The following is a 20,797-nucleotide window of genomic DNA, read 5'->3' as shown; positions in this document are numbered from 1 at the left end:
AAGTTTAACTTATCGACGCAAAATGTGGCACTTCCCTTTCAACTCAACTGCAGTTTGTCTCATCAAGTAACGATGCACGCCGTTTCATCAACAGCAGCGCGACGTGCTTTATGCCTTTAAGAAACCGAATACACACTTGAGAGTGTGAAAAGCGATAAAAATAAATAAATTAATTAATTAAAAAAAAACATTCATTCCAAGGCCGCAAAAGCCAAAACAACTGAGAGATTAGAGGCGGCGGCGGAGGACCGGAGAACTCACGCAATTTCAACTGGGAAAGTGAATGCAACTTGGATGGGATGAAGCGGCAATTGAGTTGCCGCTAAGGACGTAATTAGGAGTCTTGTTAATGTCTGTTGGTCTTGCCAAGGTGAGCCAAGTCAGGGAAGAGTCTCACAAGAGCAGAAACCACTAAAGTCTTTTATGTAGGCTTTTCTATGTTCCCTCTGTGAGGGACGCCTTGACTGGGGGGGGGGGGGGGGTTCTTTTATACTGTAAGAATGTATTCCGATGTGTGTGTGAGATGAAAAAATTGTACCTCGCTCTCTCTCTCTCTCTCTCTCCCAGACACAGAAACATTAATTTCTTTAACTCAAACTATGAGAAAAATGTTTGTCAGACCGTTTCAGAAAAAAAACAACACAAACATCTCTCGCTTCATGAAAAGTAAGCCATCGAATGAAACGATCTATATCTCAAAAACAACAAAAAAACAACAACAATGCATTGATCTACACATCACCTGTGTAGCCAGAGCCTGGTGTATTTTATTCCTCTGTGCCTCCTCCGTTTTCCAGAAACCGGACGACGTGTTACTTATTTATCATGAACCGCTAACCATTGGTCTTTTCATTTGGGTAAGAAAAGAATAAATAACAACATCATCTTCATCCTTTCAACCTGCAATAACTTGCTCCCGGCCACTTGAGGGGAGCAAAAACAAGTCCTGAACACTGAGCATTGACATATAATCGTCTTTTAAGTTGATATGGTGAACTTGTTAGAAAAACAGCTGCACATTTACACATCCAGCAACATGCTCATTCATTTGGAGTCGCGTTTTACGGCCACCCGATGAATCGAAGTCCAACATTCACTCTTTACTTCGCCTCTACTTTTTGGTCTCGACCAACTCCTGAGTGAAACACCTGGCTCTTTAGCTGCTAAAAGCTCCGCTACGTTCACCGGCCGGTCTCCAACTGTGTCTTTTGAGAGCTTTTTTTCTCGTTGCGGCCGAAAATCACGCTAACCAGTTACCTAATTACAATCACAACACCAGCTTGTAGTCTCAAGTGCATTGCATCGAAATGAGAGTGAAAAGTTTGATCAGAAACGACACCATAGAAATTCAATGGATCAAATTTAGAAGACAAAGGAAAACATGGTAATGCATGTAAACACACACACACACACACACACACACACATCCACAGTCACTCAACACCAGAACCAAAACCAACAATGTGCTCTTCTCTCTCGATACTTTCTGACCTCCCGACTCCGTCTGGGGGGCTCTCAGCTCGATAAGCCCGTGGGCTCCTACTGAGGATGTAAATACATAAGTGTCATTTCTTTTAAAAGCTCAGTAACCTCCATGCACAGTTGTAGTTTTTGGGTATTATTCAAACAGGGGGACATATCAATTTCACTTAGGTAAAAGTCGCAATACCACAACAGTACTCCATTACAAGTAAAAGTCCTGCATTACTTAAGTAAAAGTAATGCAGGTCTGAAATTAGACCTCTTATTTTTGATACTTTTTTGATATTTTGATGCTAATACTTAGTTATTAGCATCAAAATATCAAAAAAGTATCAAAAATAAGAGGTCTAATTTCAGAATCATATATATTACTAGATCAGGTTACTGTTGCAGCTGGTGAAGGTGGAGCTGATTTCAATTACTTTGTATACTGCCGAGTAGTTCAATCCATAATGATACATCAGAATTTATTAGTTGATATTTATATTTTATTAATGATCTGAAACTGTAAAGTAACCAGTAACTAATGCTGTCAAATAAATGTAGTAGAGTAATAAGTACAGTATTGGCTCCCAAAATGTAGTGTAATACAATGCAGCATATATATATGATGATGATCATGATATTAATGTGATTTCATCAAAAAGCTAAATGGTTAGGGTTTCCCCCATGTGTATTATATTTCAGTTTAATAGGTATTGTAAGAGGTATTTGTATCTCATCCAGTGTTTCAGATTGTTTCTAATTCTTCTGAGAAAATTCTTCGCTCAGTTGTGATATCAAACATTTCAGCAGATGTTCACCCGGGTCACGCTTTAATAACTGAGCACTTTATTAAGCAGAATGGCTAATATAAGTGCTGTCTCCTAAGTGCCTCTCACTCACCATTCATCCATGCTTCCTAGTTCTGACCTACTATAAAACAATTCAATCAATGCTCAGTTCTGGGAGATTCATTTCATTAACTTACAAAACTGCTGCAAACTGTATTTCAACAAGTGGGACACTCACTTTCAAAAACGCTTTATCGAATAAAACATTGATCTTTGGCTTAAAATTCCAGTCGAAGCCTCCGCCTGATTGTTGGGAGGCAGCCGCCGAATGAAAGAGCCCAAAATAACTGAGCCTCTCTGATTTTGTAGAAATAGAGGCAGCAACTGAAACAACAGCAACATACAGGGAGAGATGGAAGACTGGGTTAAGAAAGGGGACATTTATTGGGTACTAAGTGGAGGAATTAAAGCTATAACATGTAACTCTTCAGCATTGAAATGTCTAAAAGCGACTAGGCGCCTCGTTCGCCTGGATCTTGAGTCATCAGAGAAACAAGCTGAGCAAATGTTAGCGGCCGCTCGGCTCGCAGATTGCTGTTGCTAAATACGTAAGTAAAAAGCTGCGATCCTGATGGATTCACGCACCCTGCTGAACACGCGTTCACATTTTTGAACAGGTCACAAGGCCTGACAACACAACACACCACCACAGAAATAAAATGACGAGCTTTGGTACAAAGTTACGCTACAGCGTTAATTAGCTAACTAGCTTACAACTAGTTCAACTAGTTTACAACTAGCCTACAATTAGCTTACAACTAGCTTACAACTAGCTCAACTAGCTTACAACTAACTTAAAACTAGTTTACAACTAGCTTGACTAGCTTACAATTAGCTCAATTAGAGTCCAACTAGCATACAACTAGCGCACAACAAGTTTACAACTAGCCTACAATTGGTTTACAACTAGCTTACATCTAGCTCAACTAGCTTACAACTAACTTAAAATTAGTTTACAACTAGCTTACAACTAACTTAAAACTAGCTTACAACTAGCTCGACTAGCTTACAATTAGCTCAATTAGAGTCCAACTAGCATACAACTAGTGTACAACAAGTTTACAACTAGCCTACAATTAGCTTACAACTAGCTTACATCTAGCTCAACTAGCTTACAACTAACTTACAATTAGTTTACAACTAGCTCAACTAGCTTACAACTAACTTAAAACTGGCTTACAACTAGCTCGACTAGCTTACAATTAGCTCAATTAGAGTACAACTAGCATACAACTAGCGTACAACAAGTTTACAACTAGCCTACATCTAACTCAACTAACTTACAACTAGCTCAACTAGCTTACAACTAGCATACAACTAGTTCAACTAGCTTACAACTACCTCAATTAGCTTACCACTAGCTTACTGTGTGGTGCAGCAGTACATTAGCCGTTTCTGTGAAAAAAGTATCTATAGCTCTGATGCTAACTTATCAGTACAATGACTGACATTATTTGCATTCTTCACGGGCAATCACTAAACCAGCAGATTTTTTACTTTGTCGGTCTGGAATCCCTTCTTTTCACCCAATAATGTTATATAACATATATTTCATTGAGAATATAATTTGTAATATTTAGCTTGTTATACAATGACGGCCCCATGTCATGGAAAACTGGACTATGTGTAACAAACCAAACACACTGCGACTCCGAGTGGCCATTAAAACGTCTGTTATTACAGATAACAACAACTTCTGTTATGATATCACATAGTTATGTAAACTCATAATGAAACACAAATACCAACACATTCAGACCAGTCACTGTGACTATTATTATATTTTCCTCCAGCTCCGTCAGTCCTTCGTGCTATTAAGGTACACAAAATGATACATACTTATATTTTTAAACCCCATTTTGAAAAATGATATTACGGCGTTATTCTTATGTACAGGGAGTTAATGAGATCAGATGGCATAGCAGAATGTGATTTAATATCAAACTTGTTTTTTTTGATGTAATTAGCGAGCAAGTGTCAGATTCATGTGGCATCTCCTCGCAGGAAGCCTTTGCAGTGTGTGAACCTCAGCAAACCAAAAAAAAATCAATAAAGCAGGAAATGGTTTTTCAGTTAATTTTGTGAACGGAGACCTTGGCTTTGCTGCAGTGAAAGGCATTTTCAGAGACCTTTCTTAAAGGCAAAGCAATCAACTTTTGTTTGAATCTGCCCCCCCCCCACCCTCCTGAGCCTTTAATATGTGCCTTTGCTGCCCTCTGATGGACATTTGGAGAGCTTCTCTCTCTTCCTTCTCCCCCTGGAAAAGACATAAGAAACTGGAGAGTGTCCTTTTAACTTAACCCTCTGAACTGTTGCATATCCAATCCAGACCCAGAGGTGACAAGTTAAACCTACATTTCTTCACTTCTTTCCCGTCTGCAAATGTCAAGTTTCTGTCTTCAGTATAAATTCCTATCCTATATTTAATCAGGTAAAACTCTCATAGAATTAAAAAAAAGAAAAGAAGTATCCTTTAGATACAATAAGACACGCAAAAAGACAATAAATAATAAATATAAAATAGACAAAAGCCTCAAAGATTACACAGCAGGCCTTTCTTTTTTTCTTTTACACATGTAGTGACACCTAGTGGGAAACTGGGACAGAACTGGGATCACTCATGCAGTCCAGGATTACTATTAAAGTGTATCACTTTGATATTGGCATTCATTCACTATATGCCAATGAGGCCGTTAAAGTATGAGGCGGGCATTATTATGAATGTACAGTACATTAATATTATTATTAATATCATCATTATTATTATCAGCAAATATCATATGAAAAGCAGAAAAGGACCACTGACAAGTATTTCCTGTCTGATATATCTTCACGAACACATAAAAGAGCCGTAGTGTTTTACTTCATTACAGTGAATGCAGCATGTTCAGGTTCATGAAAACTACAGTAGTATTTAACATGTACAACAGTGTATAAATAATAAAAAGTATGAAGTACTTTATGTAATACCTATAATGCAGTCCTAATATATTATATTATATTGTTATTTGTTGTATTGCTATTACATTGTGTTTTTTCAATTATAGTCAATTATCCATTTAATACACTTAAAAAGGCTATTTCAAATGGATTCATCACAGATTTGCCTTCAATGGTTCACTACAAACTCAAAGAAAACATCAAAAGTTCAAATCATTTGTCAATTAATTCCCTTATGTTGTCTTTAAAGTTTAATACTGGCACATTTGAAATAAAAATGAATCGTAAAATGCTTTAAAAATGATCACTTTCTGTCACTTTCTTTTTCCAATCGCAGTAACAGCAGTGATGTATTCCATCGCACAAATAATTTGTTTGGTTTCCGATATCTTATTTGCAAAACGGACTTTGCCATTTGTAGGCTGGTTAAAAAAAACAAGATTAAAAAAAAAAAATTAAACAAAAGCGTATAGTGCATGTGACAGAAGGTAGAATTACACCAATGTAACATCCATGAGGACCGGATGCAAACATTACGTAACTCTCCTCTTCATTGAAGTTTTGTTCCATGACGCTTTCCTGTTTAGTACACTGTGCTGTCTTAATATCATGTAACTGCCATAAAAGTGGGAATCATGTGATGGCAGATGCAGCAGGTAGTGTGTGTGTGTGTGTGTGTGTGTGTGTGTGTGTGTGTGTGTGTGTGTGAAGAACAGGCCTGACCTGCACCTCAGTCTGTGTGACACTATATCTAGAGAGAGAGAGAGAGAGAGAGAGAGAGGCTGTCTCAATCAGCTCTAATGCAAAGTTCTGGTTAAACATTGGCCCAAAGTTTGCCTTCCGCCTTCTGTTGTTTTTACACGAAAGGTCCGGCAATTGTTGCAGCCATTATTGACTTAGTAATTAAAGTATTTTAACGTGGGGATTCTGTAATCATTACATATGCCACCATCTGTCCCTGCGCCGCTGCATGAGCACCTGAAATGGATTTTTCCCCCTGAGTAGATAACGTATAAAAACCAATCAAGGAGGGGGGGGGGGGGGGGGGGGGGTGGCCACGTCACTGCCATTCATCTCAAACAGTCTGACTCATGCCAACATGTGTTTCTTTTTCATGTGGTTTTCCTCAAATAATATTTAACAGTTTTATCCGCATCTGATTTGATGAGGCTTCTGCATGAACGCGAGTGCAGTGAAAGAGCCAAGAAAACCGGCAGTAATGTCGTTTTTCTTTTTCTTTTTTTTTAATCAAAACACTTCATAATTAGCCTGCTGTTCATGTAAATGTATACAGTATTTTGTAGAGTCTTTTGTATTTTAATATTTCCATGACAATAAAACTGTTATTTTAGTATTGAATGGGAGGTTTTAGCCACTTTTTGTAAATTAAATTATGTGTCCATAATCTAATAATGGAAAAAACGTCCTAACAAAAAGTGACGACGATCTTTATTCATTTGATTAAATAACCTCTTTTTTTCCAGGTCTCGATATAAAGGAGAATATTAAAACAAAGTGCATTTAACGACGTCATTCGGTACAAAATACAGAGAAAATAGAGAGTCCTCAACTACACTTTCATTAACTCACATTAACTTTTAGTGTAACTTAGAGAGTGTTTTAGTCCGTGCAAAGCTGAACGTGTGTAGGATAAAGTTTACAATCATAAATGAACATTAAATTCATACTTTTAAAAGGTCTAAATGGAGATTTTCCTTCCAGGAAATTCACATTTTCCCATTTTCGCTACCACGTCGGGTTTTCAGGTGGGGCAGCAAAGTGTGCGTTTCGGTGTCGAGAGGACGCTTTAGATGCTTTTCCATCCTTACGGCACGAGAGACCAAACTCTTTGGTTAGACAGTATTTGCAATTCATATTTAAAATTCCTATTTAAATTTTAAATATACACCTTAAGATACAGTTTATTGGTCTAAAAAGCATGAATTATTCAGTGAACGTTAAGGAAAAATTATTTTTCTCTCCATTTTAGTGAGTTCAAAAGATGATTCAGTCGGCGATAAAAGGTTTGAGTTTTTAGCCGAAGTGTGTTTTGTCAGAGGAAACTGACCACACAGCCTGTCCCGCTTCAGCCTCCTTTGAACTTCTGCTTTTACGACGTCCCATCTGCTCCAGCAACAACAGGCTCAAGAGGAGACGTGTCTCCACGTCTCACTGAGGTCACCATGGTGTGATATTAACAGCTCACCCTCGGACATCCCTCCCTCCCCTTCCTCCCCGCGTTGGTTCTCGCAACATTTTGGTAAACACTTTTATCTGAGTCATATCTCCCTCCATTGTGCCGCAGACAAACCAAATAATTGCAAATAAAAAGCTCCCAACTTTGATCCGCGGCCTCCGATTGTGATCCCGTCCTGTAATCTCCGAGTTCAGCCATTAAAGAGTCGTGCGTTCAGCGCCGTGACACAAGCCCTTTGAATCAGGGCAGATAAGGATTCTATCGAGGCCTGTTATTGACTGAAAGTCAATCTGCTGCGGCGGCAGACAAAAGCATGGACACAAACTGTTCCCAGTTCTGTTCTGTTCGCATTATTACAGCAAATAAATAAAACCAGAAGCAACAAGCTCGTAATTCATGGGGTCAGCAGAGCCTGTGGCGTCGGTCGGGCATTTTGTCTGCCACTGTGGTCCAGACTGAAATATCGCAGCGTTTATCAGGTGGATTGTCATGATTTTCATGGTCCCCAGAGGATGAATCCTACTGACTCTGGGGATCCCCTGACTTTTCCTCTAGGATTGCCATGAAATTTGGTGCACACATTCGTGCCCCCCCCCCTCAGGATAAATTGTAAACTCACTGAGCTAACTTTTCTTCAAGCGCTGTCATCTGAGCCAACGTTCATCGTGGCATGCTCATCAGCCTCTGCTGTACTTCGTATTCACTGCTCATTAGCAAATGTTAGCATGCTAATGTGCTAAACGACGATGGTAAACATTATACCTGCTGAACCTGCAGCATGTTAGCATTGCCACTGTGAACATGTTAGCACGCTGATGTTAGCGTTTAGCTCCAAGCACCGCAAAACACTCGGATTGGCACAAAACATGCGGACTGACATTAGGGCTGCCATTAATGATTATTTTCATTATTAATTCATATGTAGATTATTTTTTTCAGTGAATCATTTAGTTTATAAATTGTCAGATCATTGTAAAAATGCCCGTGGTAAGTTCCCTGAGCCCCAGGGTGAGCTTTAAACAACTTATTGTCCAACAAACAGCCCAATCCCCAAAGAACAGAGAAAAACCAGCAAATGTTTGGCACTTTTGCTTGAAGTCAAAATTCTGTTGGTTGACTAAGTGATTAATGAACTAAGCGTTTCAGCACTGATGGACTCCAAGCAGAGAAACAGGGCCTTAACCAAAAGGCAAAAGAGGAGCCACACTCCAGAAGATGTCCAGGCTCGTCTCTAAAAGCCGAAAACGAAATTCGGATATATATAAAACAGTTTCATCAGCAAACAACAAGACATGTTGAAGCAGTTTCAGCCTCTCCAGCAGAGCAGGAAGCCTCTAAAGACTCAATCGATTGTTTGATTGATTATTCTGTGATCTGAGGAGGACAGAAAACATTCTCCGTTACTGTCTGACGATGGCTGCCATATTGCAGCAGCAATAACGACCTACAATGAACAAACCGCGTCACGCCTTTCAATATATGTCAGAGCAGCAGTAAATAGCCGTGCTGTCAGGCTGCTCCGCGCCTGCTGCCCCGTCAGTGAATGCGACACCACTCTAACACACACTAACAAAGATTTATTTACATCTCAACAACTCGCACACAGAAGAAATGGAAGTCCTCGGGGCGTCATTTAGGGACAAAAAGTTTGCGATTAAATTACCGATTTGAAAAATACAGTTGTGGAGAAATAGAGAAATATCTGCGTCAGAGTCATAGTTGTCATAGTTTGCATGTTTTTTTTTAAGTAATAATCAACATTTGTATACAAATAAATATCTTTCCTTTGCTCCTCTCTTTCTGGTTTATAATACAGCAGAGATTAAAACAATCGGCAGGTGTCCTTCGCTAATCTTCATACTGTGCCTTACAGTAGTTTGGATGTTCTGGTTCGAATGAGGCTGGGTGTACTCCTCACATGTCACCTCATAGCATTAGTGCATACATACTTTCCGGACCTGGGCCGCTCTGACGGGAACTGGACTCCGAGTCCTCCCGTAGGAGCCGCCCGCGTCACTGTACTCCCCCTGCCCCCATGAAGACGGTGTTGATGGGAGGCAGCGAGGACACCAGGTCCTGCACCTCCGACGGTGGCGGTGCCCGCTGCTGAGAGAGCAATGCCTCCTGGGAGGTGAATGGAGAGGGGACTCCAAACATGCAGGGAGCGGATCCAGACGGGGGGAGGGAATGATCTGGGACATGTAAAAGATTGAGACAGTTAAACAATGAGCTGAAACTTAAACAAAACACAATTGTTTTTTAACGGGAGAAAAATCTTCAGTTTTGTGCATCTACCAGCCCCTGACTGCAGTCCACCTCTCACCTCTCACCCCCCCCCCCCCCCCCCCCCCCATCAGCCCTGCGTGTTTCCCTGCTCACCTGCTCCGGTTTCGGCCTCCGTGAAATACACCCCGGTTGTTTTCCTCCCCGGTTCGTCCAGGATGTTGAGCGGATCGTGGACTTCAGAGTACGCTGAAGGGAACGGACGCAGGCTGCCGACGGTGCTGATGACTGACACGTGCTGGTCGACCAGTGATGTGCCCATACCCATGCGCTGGCCGTCCAGGTAACTGCTGTTGCCATAGTAACCTGCCACCAGGAGGAGAGTTTGGCGTTGAGAAAGTTTGGCCTGTTTTCTAAGAACTGAGGGGGTCACCAGATGATTAAAGATAGAATCACCTCCACCTTCATTTTAAGGTGTAACAATCTGGCGACACATTGCAACACAGTTTAAAGTAATTCTGCAACTTTTTTGTATGAATAAATGTGTGTTTTTGTGGTTCGTTAATCGTGAAAGATCATTAAAAGATGCTCAGCTTGCTGTTCTGAACACCCCCTCAGGTCTTTCTCAGGTCAAATATTCACAGAAGTCGACTGTATGCAGCTAACAAGCGCTGAAAACTGTTGTTTAGTGTGTGAGATGTCACTGAATTTGATTTGAATTTCAATAAATAACAGGAATTTTGTGTCAGGTTGATCACAACACAGATATCAAGAGCACAGTTTCATCCATGCAGAACGCCAAACCTCTAACAGATTCCCCTTAATTTAAAATACAGTTCAGATGATCCGGTTAAGTTTATTTGCACATTAAAGCCGCAGTCCTTACCGCCGTGTCCTGCAGCAGAGTACGCCTGCCCCTGACACCCACCGCCCGCGGGGTTCAGTCCGGCCCCCACGAAGCCGAACCCCTCTGCTGAGTCCAGGATCTGAGCTGCTGTCTGAGCGTCCAGTCCCTGTTCAGCCTGGACGGCGTCCGAGCCTGAGCCGTAGCTGGACGCGGGTCGGACTGCCGAACCATAAGCCGTCAGGGAGCAGTTGGTGCTGTTCGATGGGTGATGGGCTGCCGGGTGATGATGACTGTAGAAGACGTCTTTGGTCAGGTGCTGGTCGCTGAAGGAGGGGTACCGAGAGAGATGGTAGGCCAGCGACGAAGCCTGAGACTGGACTGAAGCCAGACACTGGCTCTGAGTCTGAGGCCTGAAGCACAGATCAAACCAATCTTCAGACTCGTGTCATGACAACAAAACATCTTTTATTTAACTCCCACAGCAAATTCAAAGGGTCAAGCAGAGACCATATTTAATGTCCATGTCTTTACCAAATGCATGTCAAAAATATAAAAGATCTCCATGATTTACTGCCTCATAACAACCTGACAAACTGCACCGAAAGCAGAAAAATATTGCAGTGGAATCATATCAGGGTAAGAGCCATTATCTGTCCATCATCACCCCACATTGTCCATCACATCAGCGGCAGACGACACTGGACTGGACTTGTGTCTAAATGTCAGTGACAGCCCTGAAGTGTCAGTAAAGTAGCAGAAGACACGTTGTAGATGCAAAGTACTAAATGGAGCTGACCTGAGCGCGGGCTGGTAGCTTGAGGCTGAGGAGCCGCTGGCTGGGGGGAAGTAACTCGAGCTGGTCTGAGGTAAGCAGTGGTACAGGGCCTCCGGGTATGAGGAGCAGGGCTGGGTGGGCTGGGTCATGGCGCTGAGAGAAGACAGGCAGGAGGAAGTGGAGGAGGGGCAGGTGGAGGCGGAAGAAGAAGAAGAAGAAGAAGAAGATGATGTCAGGGGGTTCCCTGTCATGGGCCCCTGGTTGATGACGGAGCCTCGGTGCACTAACGCTGCTGGAGAGATAGGGGGCGTCATGAGGGGGCCGCTGACCTGAGAGAAGTCCATCTGACCACCTGTGTGTGGGGAGAGGGAAAACACACTGAGATAAACACGTGCAAGGTTTTATTTAAAGCTGCACTAATCAATATTCTTGCATGATGACAATGGTGCAACACGGTGCATTTGAGCGTCTTTCTGAATCAGAATCTGAATCAGAAATACTTTATTGATCCCCGGGGGGGGGGGGGGGGGGGGGTTGTACAGTACTGGGGCTCCCATAAAAGAGTAGAAAGTAGAAAATAAGCCAAAATGAGCCAAAGGCTGGTGAATATTGGTCAGGTAGCCACAACCTCAACTCAAAATGAATGCCTGCCATAACTTTATAAGGTTATAACCTCTTATAACCTGTTATAACCATGCTTTTTTTGTTTTCATTTACTTATTATCACTTGGAGCTGCGGATAGTGGCAACAATAAGAGATGCCGAGAATTTTTTAAGTTTCAAGTGTAAAAAAGAAGAAATGCACAAATGACTTCAAAAGTCGTGAAAACAAATGGGGAGGGAAAACAGAGTTTAAATTGAATAAAGTTGGTGCTACTTCTTCTTCTTCTTCTTCTTGATGCGTCGGGGCGGTTGGCAATCAATAAAATGGCGCTCCGTCTTTACCTGCAGCCATGAAGCCAGCCGCCTCCGTCCCCTGGTAGACGACGGCGCCCGCGTCCGAGCCTTGCTGCTGATAGGCGGACAGGGGCATGTAGGCGTGCTCCGCCGGAGACTCGTTCTTCACCGGCTGGTCAGCTGCCGCGCTGGCCTTGTTGCGATTAGCCAGGAAGCAGGAGCTGGGAGAGGCCGTGAACGCCGCTTTGCTCGCGTCTGAAAGTCAACGACAGCAAGCCGGTGAGCCCCTCCAGTCACGCTGGTTTCTCATTATCATGTTACATGTGGGGACGTTATGAGCCAACTAAAACCTGAAGTCGCATCAATCATCCACTCACATCATTTCCAGTGAATTCAATCACCATCAGCCTCAAAGTTAGCCTCATTCAATACAAATTCAATTTGTTTGTTTGATTTTATTTCCTTTATTAAATGTGTGGCTATTTATTACTTTACCACAAATGCACAGAAATCATAGAACTTTTTGTGATTTGCCTATTTCTATGACTTCATTTTATTCGACTGCGATTGAATTTATTTCCCTTTCCTCTGTGTATTTAAATGCTGCTTTAATGCACCTCGCGGAACTCTTTTGGAATGGTCTCCGTGCTTTTCAGTGAAACTGTAGTCACCGTGCTATTTGCTTATTCCCCAACAGAGCATCTGCTCCATCAACTCCATCTTACTACGATGGAGAAGAAGAATTCCCATTCCTAACAATTATAGCTGAGCATGTTTTGTGCTATCTTACTTTATTTCACTTCACATTCACATGGTTTCATGTCTTTTTGCGAAGCACGTTATCGTGCCAATAATACGTAAATGGTACGTGGGCCCTCCCTTTACTTTGTCCCCGATGACAAAAGAAAAGAGTTCATGTCCGCCAGCAGCTGGGCGTCTCTGCGTCAGTGTCCGCTCCGATGCTTGATACCTGCATTTTTCATGTATTTGTCCAGCAGGTTCTGCAGGTCCTGCTCCTTGTCGTTGTTGAACTGAGTTTCCAGAGCCAGCAGGATGTATTCGTCCAGCAGCATCCTGATCAGGTGGAAGGAGCCTGTCAAAATACGAGAATATGGAGAGAATATGAGAAAATAAAAGAGGCAGAATTACGACTCTGATCTTCCCAAAGGGACTCCCTGATTCTTCATCCACCTCCTGAGTGTGTTTTGAGCGTCGCTGGGACCTCAGCGGGGGGGGGGGGTCAGTGTTCATTCGCGCTCACCTACTCTGCGCGCACGTGTTTGAACAGAGAGCACGCGACCCGCAGATAAGACTTTGTTTAATCAAGGCGAGTCCGGCCATTACAATTTATGGCGCTATTGTAGCAATCTGCTCCGAGCTGGCTTGTATTAGCCTACCTGTCTGTCTGTCTGTCTGTCTGTGTGTGTCTGTCTGTGTGTGTGTGTGTGTAGACTGACTTATGGAGAAGAAAGGCGCACAAAATGAATTAGCTGAGTGACAGTTATTCAGTATGTTGCTTTAATAAATTGTGAATTGTTGTGTTAGCACCAGTTAGCCCATATTTCCCATAGACACTTGCTGTTTCCAAAATTAGAAGTACCCAATGCATAACATTTAGCATTGTTTGGGATGTGTATTTAAATCCATTGAACCCCCCCCCCCCCCCCAATTACCACCACTGACATGTACTGGAGCAAGGCACTTAATCCCAGATTAGACTGGAATTGTACTGGGAAACCTCCAGGTGTGAGTGTGTGTAACCAACTACGTCAGAGTGAAGAAATCAACAACACGTCACTCTTCTGAAACGTTCTCACCGAAGCTGGAGGCGTTGTTGAGCGTGAGGTTGTGCATCACCCTCGCACCGAAGAAACTCCACCTGAGGAGGAAGTCCTGCGCTCGCTTCTTCACCGATCGGCCGCTCTGCTTGCCGGGCTGCTCGGAGACAAAGGGCAGATGAGAGACGGCCGCTCGGACGTGTCCACGACGCACACAACGCGGGGCGCCGTTACCTTGATGACTTTATGCTCCACCACGGAGTCCAGCCACTCGATGAAGGACTCCACCGTGGCGTTCTTTCTCAGCAGCTCCTTCAGCTCCTGAAAGACGGTGATGGAGTCATCTGGAAGAAAAGGAGAGAGGCCACGAGGAGAGACGAGTTGCTTCGTTATCAGAGCGACGGACACAGCTCCTCCTTAACGGGGGGGGGGGGGGGGGGGGTCCTTTTATTAAAAACTGAGCTACAACAGCTGTCTTACACTCAGAGTAGAGGTCCGGGTCCTGGTCTCCAGTCGTGCTTACGCTGAGCAGAGGCTGCGAGCTGATGCTGCTGAGGTCCACGCTGTCGATATCCAACACCATGCTGGTCACCACAGCCTGGTCAAACAGCGCCGGACGAGCTATCTGGAAAACAGGAGTTCCTCAGAGGTCGACATCACGCCGTTATTCTGAGACTGCGGAGCGTAATCTATCCTGCTCTCCCAAATGCCGTACCTGGGCCAGGTGTAAGAACGAGGTCTGCCTCTTCAGGGAGGAAACAAAGTGCCGCGCTATGGGGAGCTTCTTGGCAGCGAGGCGCTCTGGGAGGTTCTCCAGGGAGGAGGCCAACCAGTGCTCCCAGTGTTTGGCAAAGTTGCGGATATCTGCCAACAGACTGACGAACGACATTCACACAGGTCTCATGTGAAGATGTGATCAGCGTAGTTCCAAATAACTGCTTCTTTTTGTTAGACTGGACTTGTTTAAAACCTGCGTCCTTGTGTCTCTACAGTAAAGAAAGAGGGTAAAATTGTATCATATAAGATCCAGGCTCTCTCTACAGGGGAACACACACGAATCTAACAAACCTTTCAGGCATCTCCTGCATCGTTGCAGGAATCAGGACGTCGGTTAAAACCTGAGGAAATAAGGAACGCGTTAGCGAAACAGAGCGTACAGGATCTGTCCCCATACATAAAGTTTACTCGCAACAGTGCATCGACACGGATATTTCTTTCTTATCTTTCCCTAAGAGGTCGCGGGAGTTAACCTGGGGCTGGGGAGGAGTTACGTTTCTTGCTTGGGAACTGAACCTGCACCTAATGACACCCCCAGGAATGCGTCTCCGACTATTTAAGCAGCCCAAGTGACCAAAAGATGCGATGAACTCAGCAAGTAAGACCCGTTCAGATGATGGTATCTCTGACACTAGATGCAAAACAGGAGCTTATGGCGCAAATGTCTGAGCTCGAGACACTCCAGAAACAGCCGTTTCCTAACAACCTTGTAGAGAATGGAGTCACAGACACAGAAGATGTCGACGATGACCGGGTTCTCCAGCAGCGGCAGCAGGTGATCGGGCATTCCCTGCCAGAAATGGAGCAGGAAGTTCTGGATCTGAAACAACAATGTTTGAAGAGTCCCGTCAGTTTGAGTTTTTTTTTTTTTTTTTGTTGTGTGTGTGCGCTGGTTTTTACTCTCGCGTGAGTCGGTCGTCATCACCTCCTCGAAGTTGACATTGATGGCGTTGTCCAGGACGCACTGGCAGTGTGTTTTATACATCATGATCAGAGTGTCCACCTGCAAAGGGCAAATCTCGCATTTACTCTTTCTATATTTCAAGTACGTCGACATTATTTCATCAAGTACGTTCAACGTGCCGGACCCTGCTGTGCGGCAACGCAGCAGGTGGATGGACAACACCTCAAGCTGAGTTCATGCTCGTCACCAACCTTTTCTCTGGAGACGTTTCCCTGCAGCAGAAGATGCTGAGCGTTGGGGAAGTCTGGCAGCAAGGTTCCAGTTTTAGAGCTCAAAGAGTATTTCCTGGTGAAACCTCCCTGAAAAATAAACAACGAAACAACCTCAGGCCTCCTTTTAAGTTTAAGTGAATTATTCAAAGAGCAACCTGACACCCTCTGAAAATCCAGTTCTCGCTGACCTCCAGTGGTTTAACTTTCATCCAATCGCTACGTGTCGGCGACTGCGCCTGCGTTTCCCTTTACCAACCTGAGAGGGCAGCGAAACTCTGCTTTTTTTTCGGAGCTCGGAGTTAAGTTGCTCCCTAAGCCGCTTTCACTCACCTCGTTCTTGAGCTTGCTCCCCGAAAACCTGTGAGGAGAGCGAGAACAGATCCCATCTTTACGTTTGATCGACGGGGATCATAAAAATACAAAGACACATCAACGCCGTACATTTTAGAGGGAGTTAGGACATTGAATATGGACGTTCACATTAAAAGAATGTTGATGAATGTGTCGCTCCCGTAAATGTGTTTCACAAAGTGCCACTCACGAAGACTAAATGTTACCTGGTCAGACCTTTTCCAGAATACACCGAGTGGTAGTAAGCGCTGCTCTCTTTGATGCCGATTCCGTAGTAGTGATATCTGTACAATGTCGAGTGACAACCATCAGTAATCAACATTTCGGCAGCTCCGGGTCACGTGACCAAGCGAACAAAACTCAAAACGTGAAAGCACGAGGCGGCGCGTTACTTGGAGTGTCCCCTGGTTCCCAGTCGTCGCGTTGTTAGAAGGGGAAACTTCTGTCGAATCGTCTGACGGGGGAAAACAAACAAACAAACAAACAAACAAACAAGCAAACACGTTCCGGTTAGATCAATATGAGGAATCTATTGTTTTCATGTCAAATGTTGGAAGTCATCATTCTACAACAGTTTATGATGTTTTGAACCGTTAGAAAGCGAAAGTGTGTACTTAAAGACTACCCCGAAATAAACAACAAAGAGACACAAACAAAACTAAACGGTTTCCGTCGACACAACGACTGAGAGCTCTGGAAGCTGAGCAAGACGAGAAAAAAGGACGATAAGTGTTCAGGACCATGGTGTCCAAAGTCTGCCATGTGACCAGAAACGTTTTGTTCTATGAGCTTTCATTTGGGTTCCCTAAAAACAACAACAACAACAACAACAACAAAACACATTACACAAAAAATACAACATAAGAAGCTGATTCTATAAAAGACATTTTTTGGAAAAATGAAGGCGTTTTCTGGCCTTTTTATGTAAACACACACACACACACACACACACACACACACACCTTTCCAAATGTAGCAGCACAGGCCAGCTCCAGTTTCTCCTTCCTGCAGAAGTCCAGGTAGTGAGCGTAGAGGATACACCGAGGCAGACACACTCCTTCGCACACTATGTAGTTCTCCTCCAGCCTGTTGGGACACGTCGTAAATGATCACAACAATGAAGGAGACCCCCCCCAACAGAATACGGGAAATACTCATATAGAATAATCATCTGGTTGCCAAAAAATCGTTGAAAGTCAAAACAACAACAACAACAAAAAAGACACCTTGATTACATAATAATAAACCGCTGGATTGGCGGGAAAATAATACGCCGTCGCTAAGCTGAAAACTGAAGCTGCTACAAACATACCACGATCTCACGGGATATGATGCGTTGCTGTAGATTCAAATGATGCGACACACACATTCATGCAGCGGTGATGTCAACCCCAGAAACACTGTCAGGGACCATTTTACTCCACAGTGAGTAGTTTTAAATGTTTCTGAGAATGCTTTTACTTCAGTAAGGTTTTGAATGCAGGACTTTTACTTGCAGTGGAGTGTTTTCGCTGAGTGGTACCAGTACTTTTACTTAAGTGAAGGATCTGAATACTATTTCACGTAGGACGGTGGGAGGAAGGTCTGAGACACTGTATGTATGTGACAGCCGACATCTGTAAATACTGATATCAGTGTCCCTTTAGTGGACTGCAGGGCCCCTCACCACTGCAGAGTGAGCTGCGTCTGCTTCTTCTTGTCCTTGATGATCTGACTGATGGTCTTCCTGGAGGACAAGACGCTCCGTTTGGCGGTCAGGTCCGGGTTAAAGTCCGCCAGGTCCTGGTCCTCCTCGGAGGACGGCGTCTCGTTGCTGTCCTCCGCTTCTGAGAAGACACGCAGGACAAGCGCGGTTCATAAGAGGAGACAGATGTGTTGGGTAACGTTCAAACAGTCTAATATCATCAAGAACATTATGTGTAAAAGCCTTGAATTAGTTCAGTGTCTGAGGTCCGATGCTGACCTTTCCATCCTAATGGAACATTTGACTTTTTATTTTTTTACATTCATTCCAGTTTCACTACAGCTTTTATTTTCCAGTCCAAACCCAATGACGTTAGTTTGAGGTCTCCAACGTGAAGTTGTTTCTGTGATTTCAGCTTTAATTCATCAGTTGACTTCCATCGTTCACTGGCCTGACGGTAAACAAATAAATAGTGCGGGCAGCGTTAAGAAGAATCAGAGAACAGGTCGACATTTTTCGACAAGAGTGCGTTTTGAGTATCACTGTGTTCAAAAAGGGAATGCTTTAATCCCTTTCTTGGTTGAGCTTACTTTTTTTTTTTTCGTCCCTGCAAACTGGAACAAACACTCTCACAGTGAGTCGCGATGATAAAAAGCAAGAAAAGAATGACCACAATAACTAATCAATGAAGAACCATCTAACGAGCCAAATTCATTCGATTAAACTGTGCGATAAAAACAGTTATTATTATTATTATTATTGTGGTAACATTTTGTGCTTAGAGATGCAATAAGATGCTTGAGGAGCTCATATATATATATATATATATCATTTGAAAGTCCTCACCGTGACAAATGTCAGCCACAGAAAAACATGAATTTGTAAGTTTAATTATTCCAAACTACAACATCAACACTATTTTTGAATATTTTTCCAAACTTTGTGGGAGAAAAACGGAGCGTGATTGTAAGTAAGGGACGGTGAGAACCGAACTGTCTGACTGAAAAAACACAAAAAAAAGGACAAGGACAGACTACAGTGTGTTGAGTCTTAATAACAGTCATGAACACAGCTGCAGGTCTGCAGCCTTTGGGCCGAACAAGGTGAAGATGACACATTTCATCCGTCACTGTGGGACAAGTTTCACGTAAAAAAAAATTAAAAAAAAGGACAAGGAGCCTTCATTCTTGTGCACCTGTCAAAATCTTTTCCCGCTGAGGATTGTGGAAAAAACCCCACAAGAGAAGTGTTTGACGTTTTGCCCGGTGAATGAAAAGTTTGCCGCACAAAAACTGAAAATGAATGGTGAAAACTGTCTAAATGAGGATTTCTGCTGAGCCTTTCTTTGCTCATTTCTCTACTTCAAGTCATGCCATCATCATCATCATCATCATCATCATTATTCACACATGTGGGCCAAAAAAAACTGAGAGGAGTCCAGTGAAGTCTGTTGTTGCAGCACCACCATGTGGTCAGTCTGTGTCACTTCTTTTTTTTTTTTTTTTACCAGAGCAGGTTTGAAGTCTGACCTCAGAAAAACAGCCAGAGTTCAAGACTTCGAGGGAGGATTATTTCAACAAAAAAAATGAAGATGGTGAAGACACGAGAGGGAGACTGGTGCGAAAGAGCAAGGCTTTCAGCCCCCCCCTGATACTTAATTGGCTGAGAGTTACCTGACTTGATCCCACAGTCGTCCTCCTGGTGGAAACGTGTCCGTCCCATGAAGTCCGTGCGGGCGTCCCCCGGCGAGCTGCACAAAGTCTTTGTCAGGGAGTGAATGAGGAACACCCCGTCCCCGGCCGAAGTCTCGCTGCTGCGTTTCATCGGCATAGTCGCACAAAAAAGAAACGCCAATAAACAAATCAACCGAGGAAGGAGAAGAAGAGGAGGAGGAGGAGGAGGAGGAGGAGGAGGGAGTCCGTAAGACTGTGAACCAGCTCTGCGCACAATCTTTAAACACCGCGCGTCAGGCCCACCTTCACACAAGTCCAGGAGAAGGTAAGAGAGGTCACTAACATGTCCAGCATTTCTTTTTTTCTTTTTCTTTTTCTTTTGTTTGGTTCGGCTGATCTGAAGCTGGAGGAGAGAGAGAGAGAGAGAGAGAGAGAGAGAGAATGAATAAATAAACCTGAGAGAGCAGCCTCAGGACTAATAAAGCCGAGCCTAATGAAGCCGCGGACGCATTCATCATATTTACAGAAGACTGGAGGCAAACCAGGGGATCAATGATTAACAGAAACACCCTCATCCATCTGTCCATCCGGCCGACCTGCCTCCCCACAGCAGTCGGCTGTGCCCTTCACACGAAGCCGCGCATTCATGAAAACCAGCCGGGGATCAGTTTTGAAGACTTTTTAAAACAAACAAACAAACAAACAAACAAAAAAACACCTGTATGTCTTCACATTATTATCACGTGGCGGTTGTGTTGGCCTTTATTTCAGCTGCATTTCCGCTTTTTGTTTTCATTGTCAATTCACCTGCAGATCTCTCTCTCTCTCTTTTTTTTTGGTTTTTTTTTGTGGTTCATAAAACGTAACATCAATATAAACAGATCAAAACAGCGCGTCATCACAGTGAAGCAGCTGGAACTGGGGGATAATGTGTGGCAGCCTCTCTCGGTGAATTGTTTAAATGATTAGCACATTTATCAAAATTGTTCCCAAAAATTATTATACCAATTATGAATTATTCTGAAAGAAAAGAATAAAATAAAGGAAGAGAAGACTGCCGATGTTCGTGTTTGAGAGAGTTCACCTGCAGCTCACAACACGGCCGGTTGATCTCTGACCTTTAATGCGTCGAGGAGAAGCAGGAAGTGGGGTCGCACACATGAC

At 43.4% G+C, this 20,797-nt stretch overlaps 1 protein-coding gene across 1 annotated transcript; it reads right to left on the bottom strand.

The window, feature by feature from the left end:
- Positions 1 to 9,465: 9,465 nt before the first annotated feature.
- Positions 9,466 to 19,790, bottom strand: rfx6 (regulatory factor X, 6). The gene is made up of 20 exons (XM_070926249.1): positions 19,634 to 19,790; positions 17,943 to 18,102; positions 17,239 to 17,362; positions 16,669 to 16,730; positions 16,483 to 16,560; positions 16,256 to 16,283; positions 15,905 to 16,012; positions 15,675 to 15,752; positions 15,456 to 15,569; positions 15,041 to 15,090; positions 14,688 to 14,847; positions 14,453 to 14,597; positions 14,207 to 14,316; positions 14,012 to 14,129; positions 13,165 to 13,287; positions 12,243 to 12,449; positions 11,319 to 11,649; positions 10,562 to 10,932; positions 9,832 to 10,041; positions 9,466 to 9,644 (listed from the first exon to the last, which is right to left on the bottom strand). The coding sequence occupies exons 1-20, from the start codon at positions 19,788 to 19,790 to the stop codon at positions 9,466 to 9,468; spliced, it is 2,913 nt and encodes a 970-aa protein (XP_070782350.1).
- Between the last annotated feature and the right edge of the window lie 1,007 nt (positions 19,791 to 20,797).

Source organism: Enoplosus armatus, chromosome 19 (genome assembly GCF_043641665.1).
Source record: "Enoplosus armatus isolate fEnoArm2 chromosome 19, fEnoArm2.hap1, whole genome shotgun sequence".
NCBI lineage: Eukaryota > Metazoa > Chordata > Actinopteri > Centrarchiformes > Enoplosidae > Enoplosus > Enoplosus armatus.
This window is presented reverse-complemented; position numbering and strand designations above follow the sequence as displayed.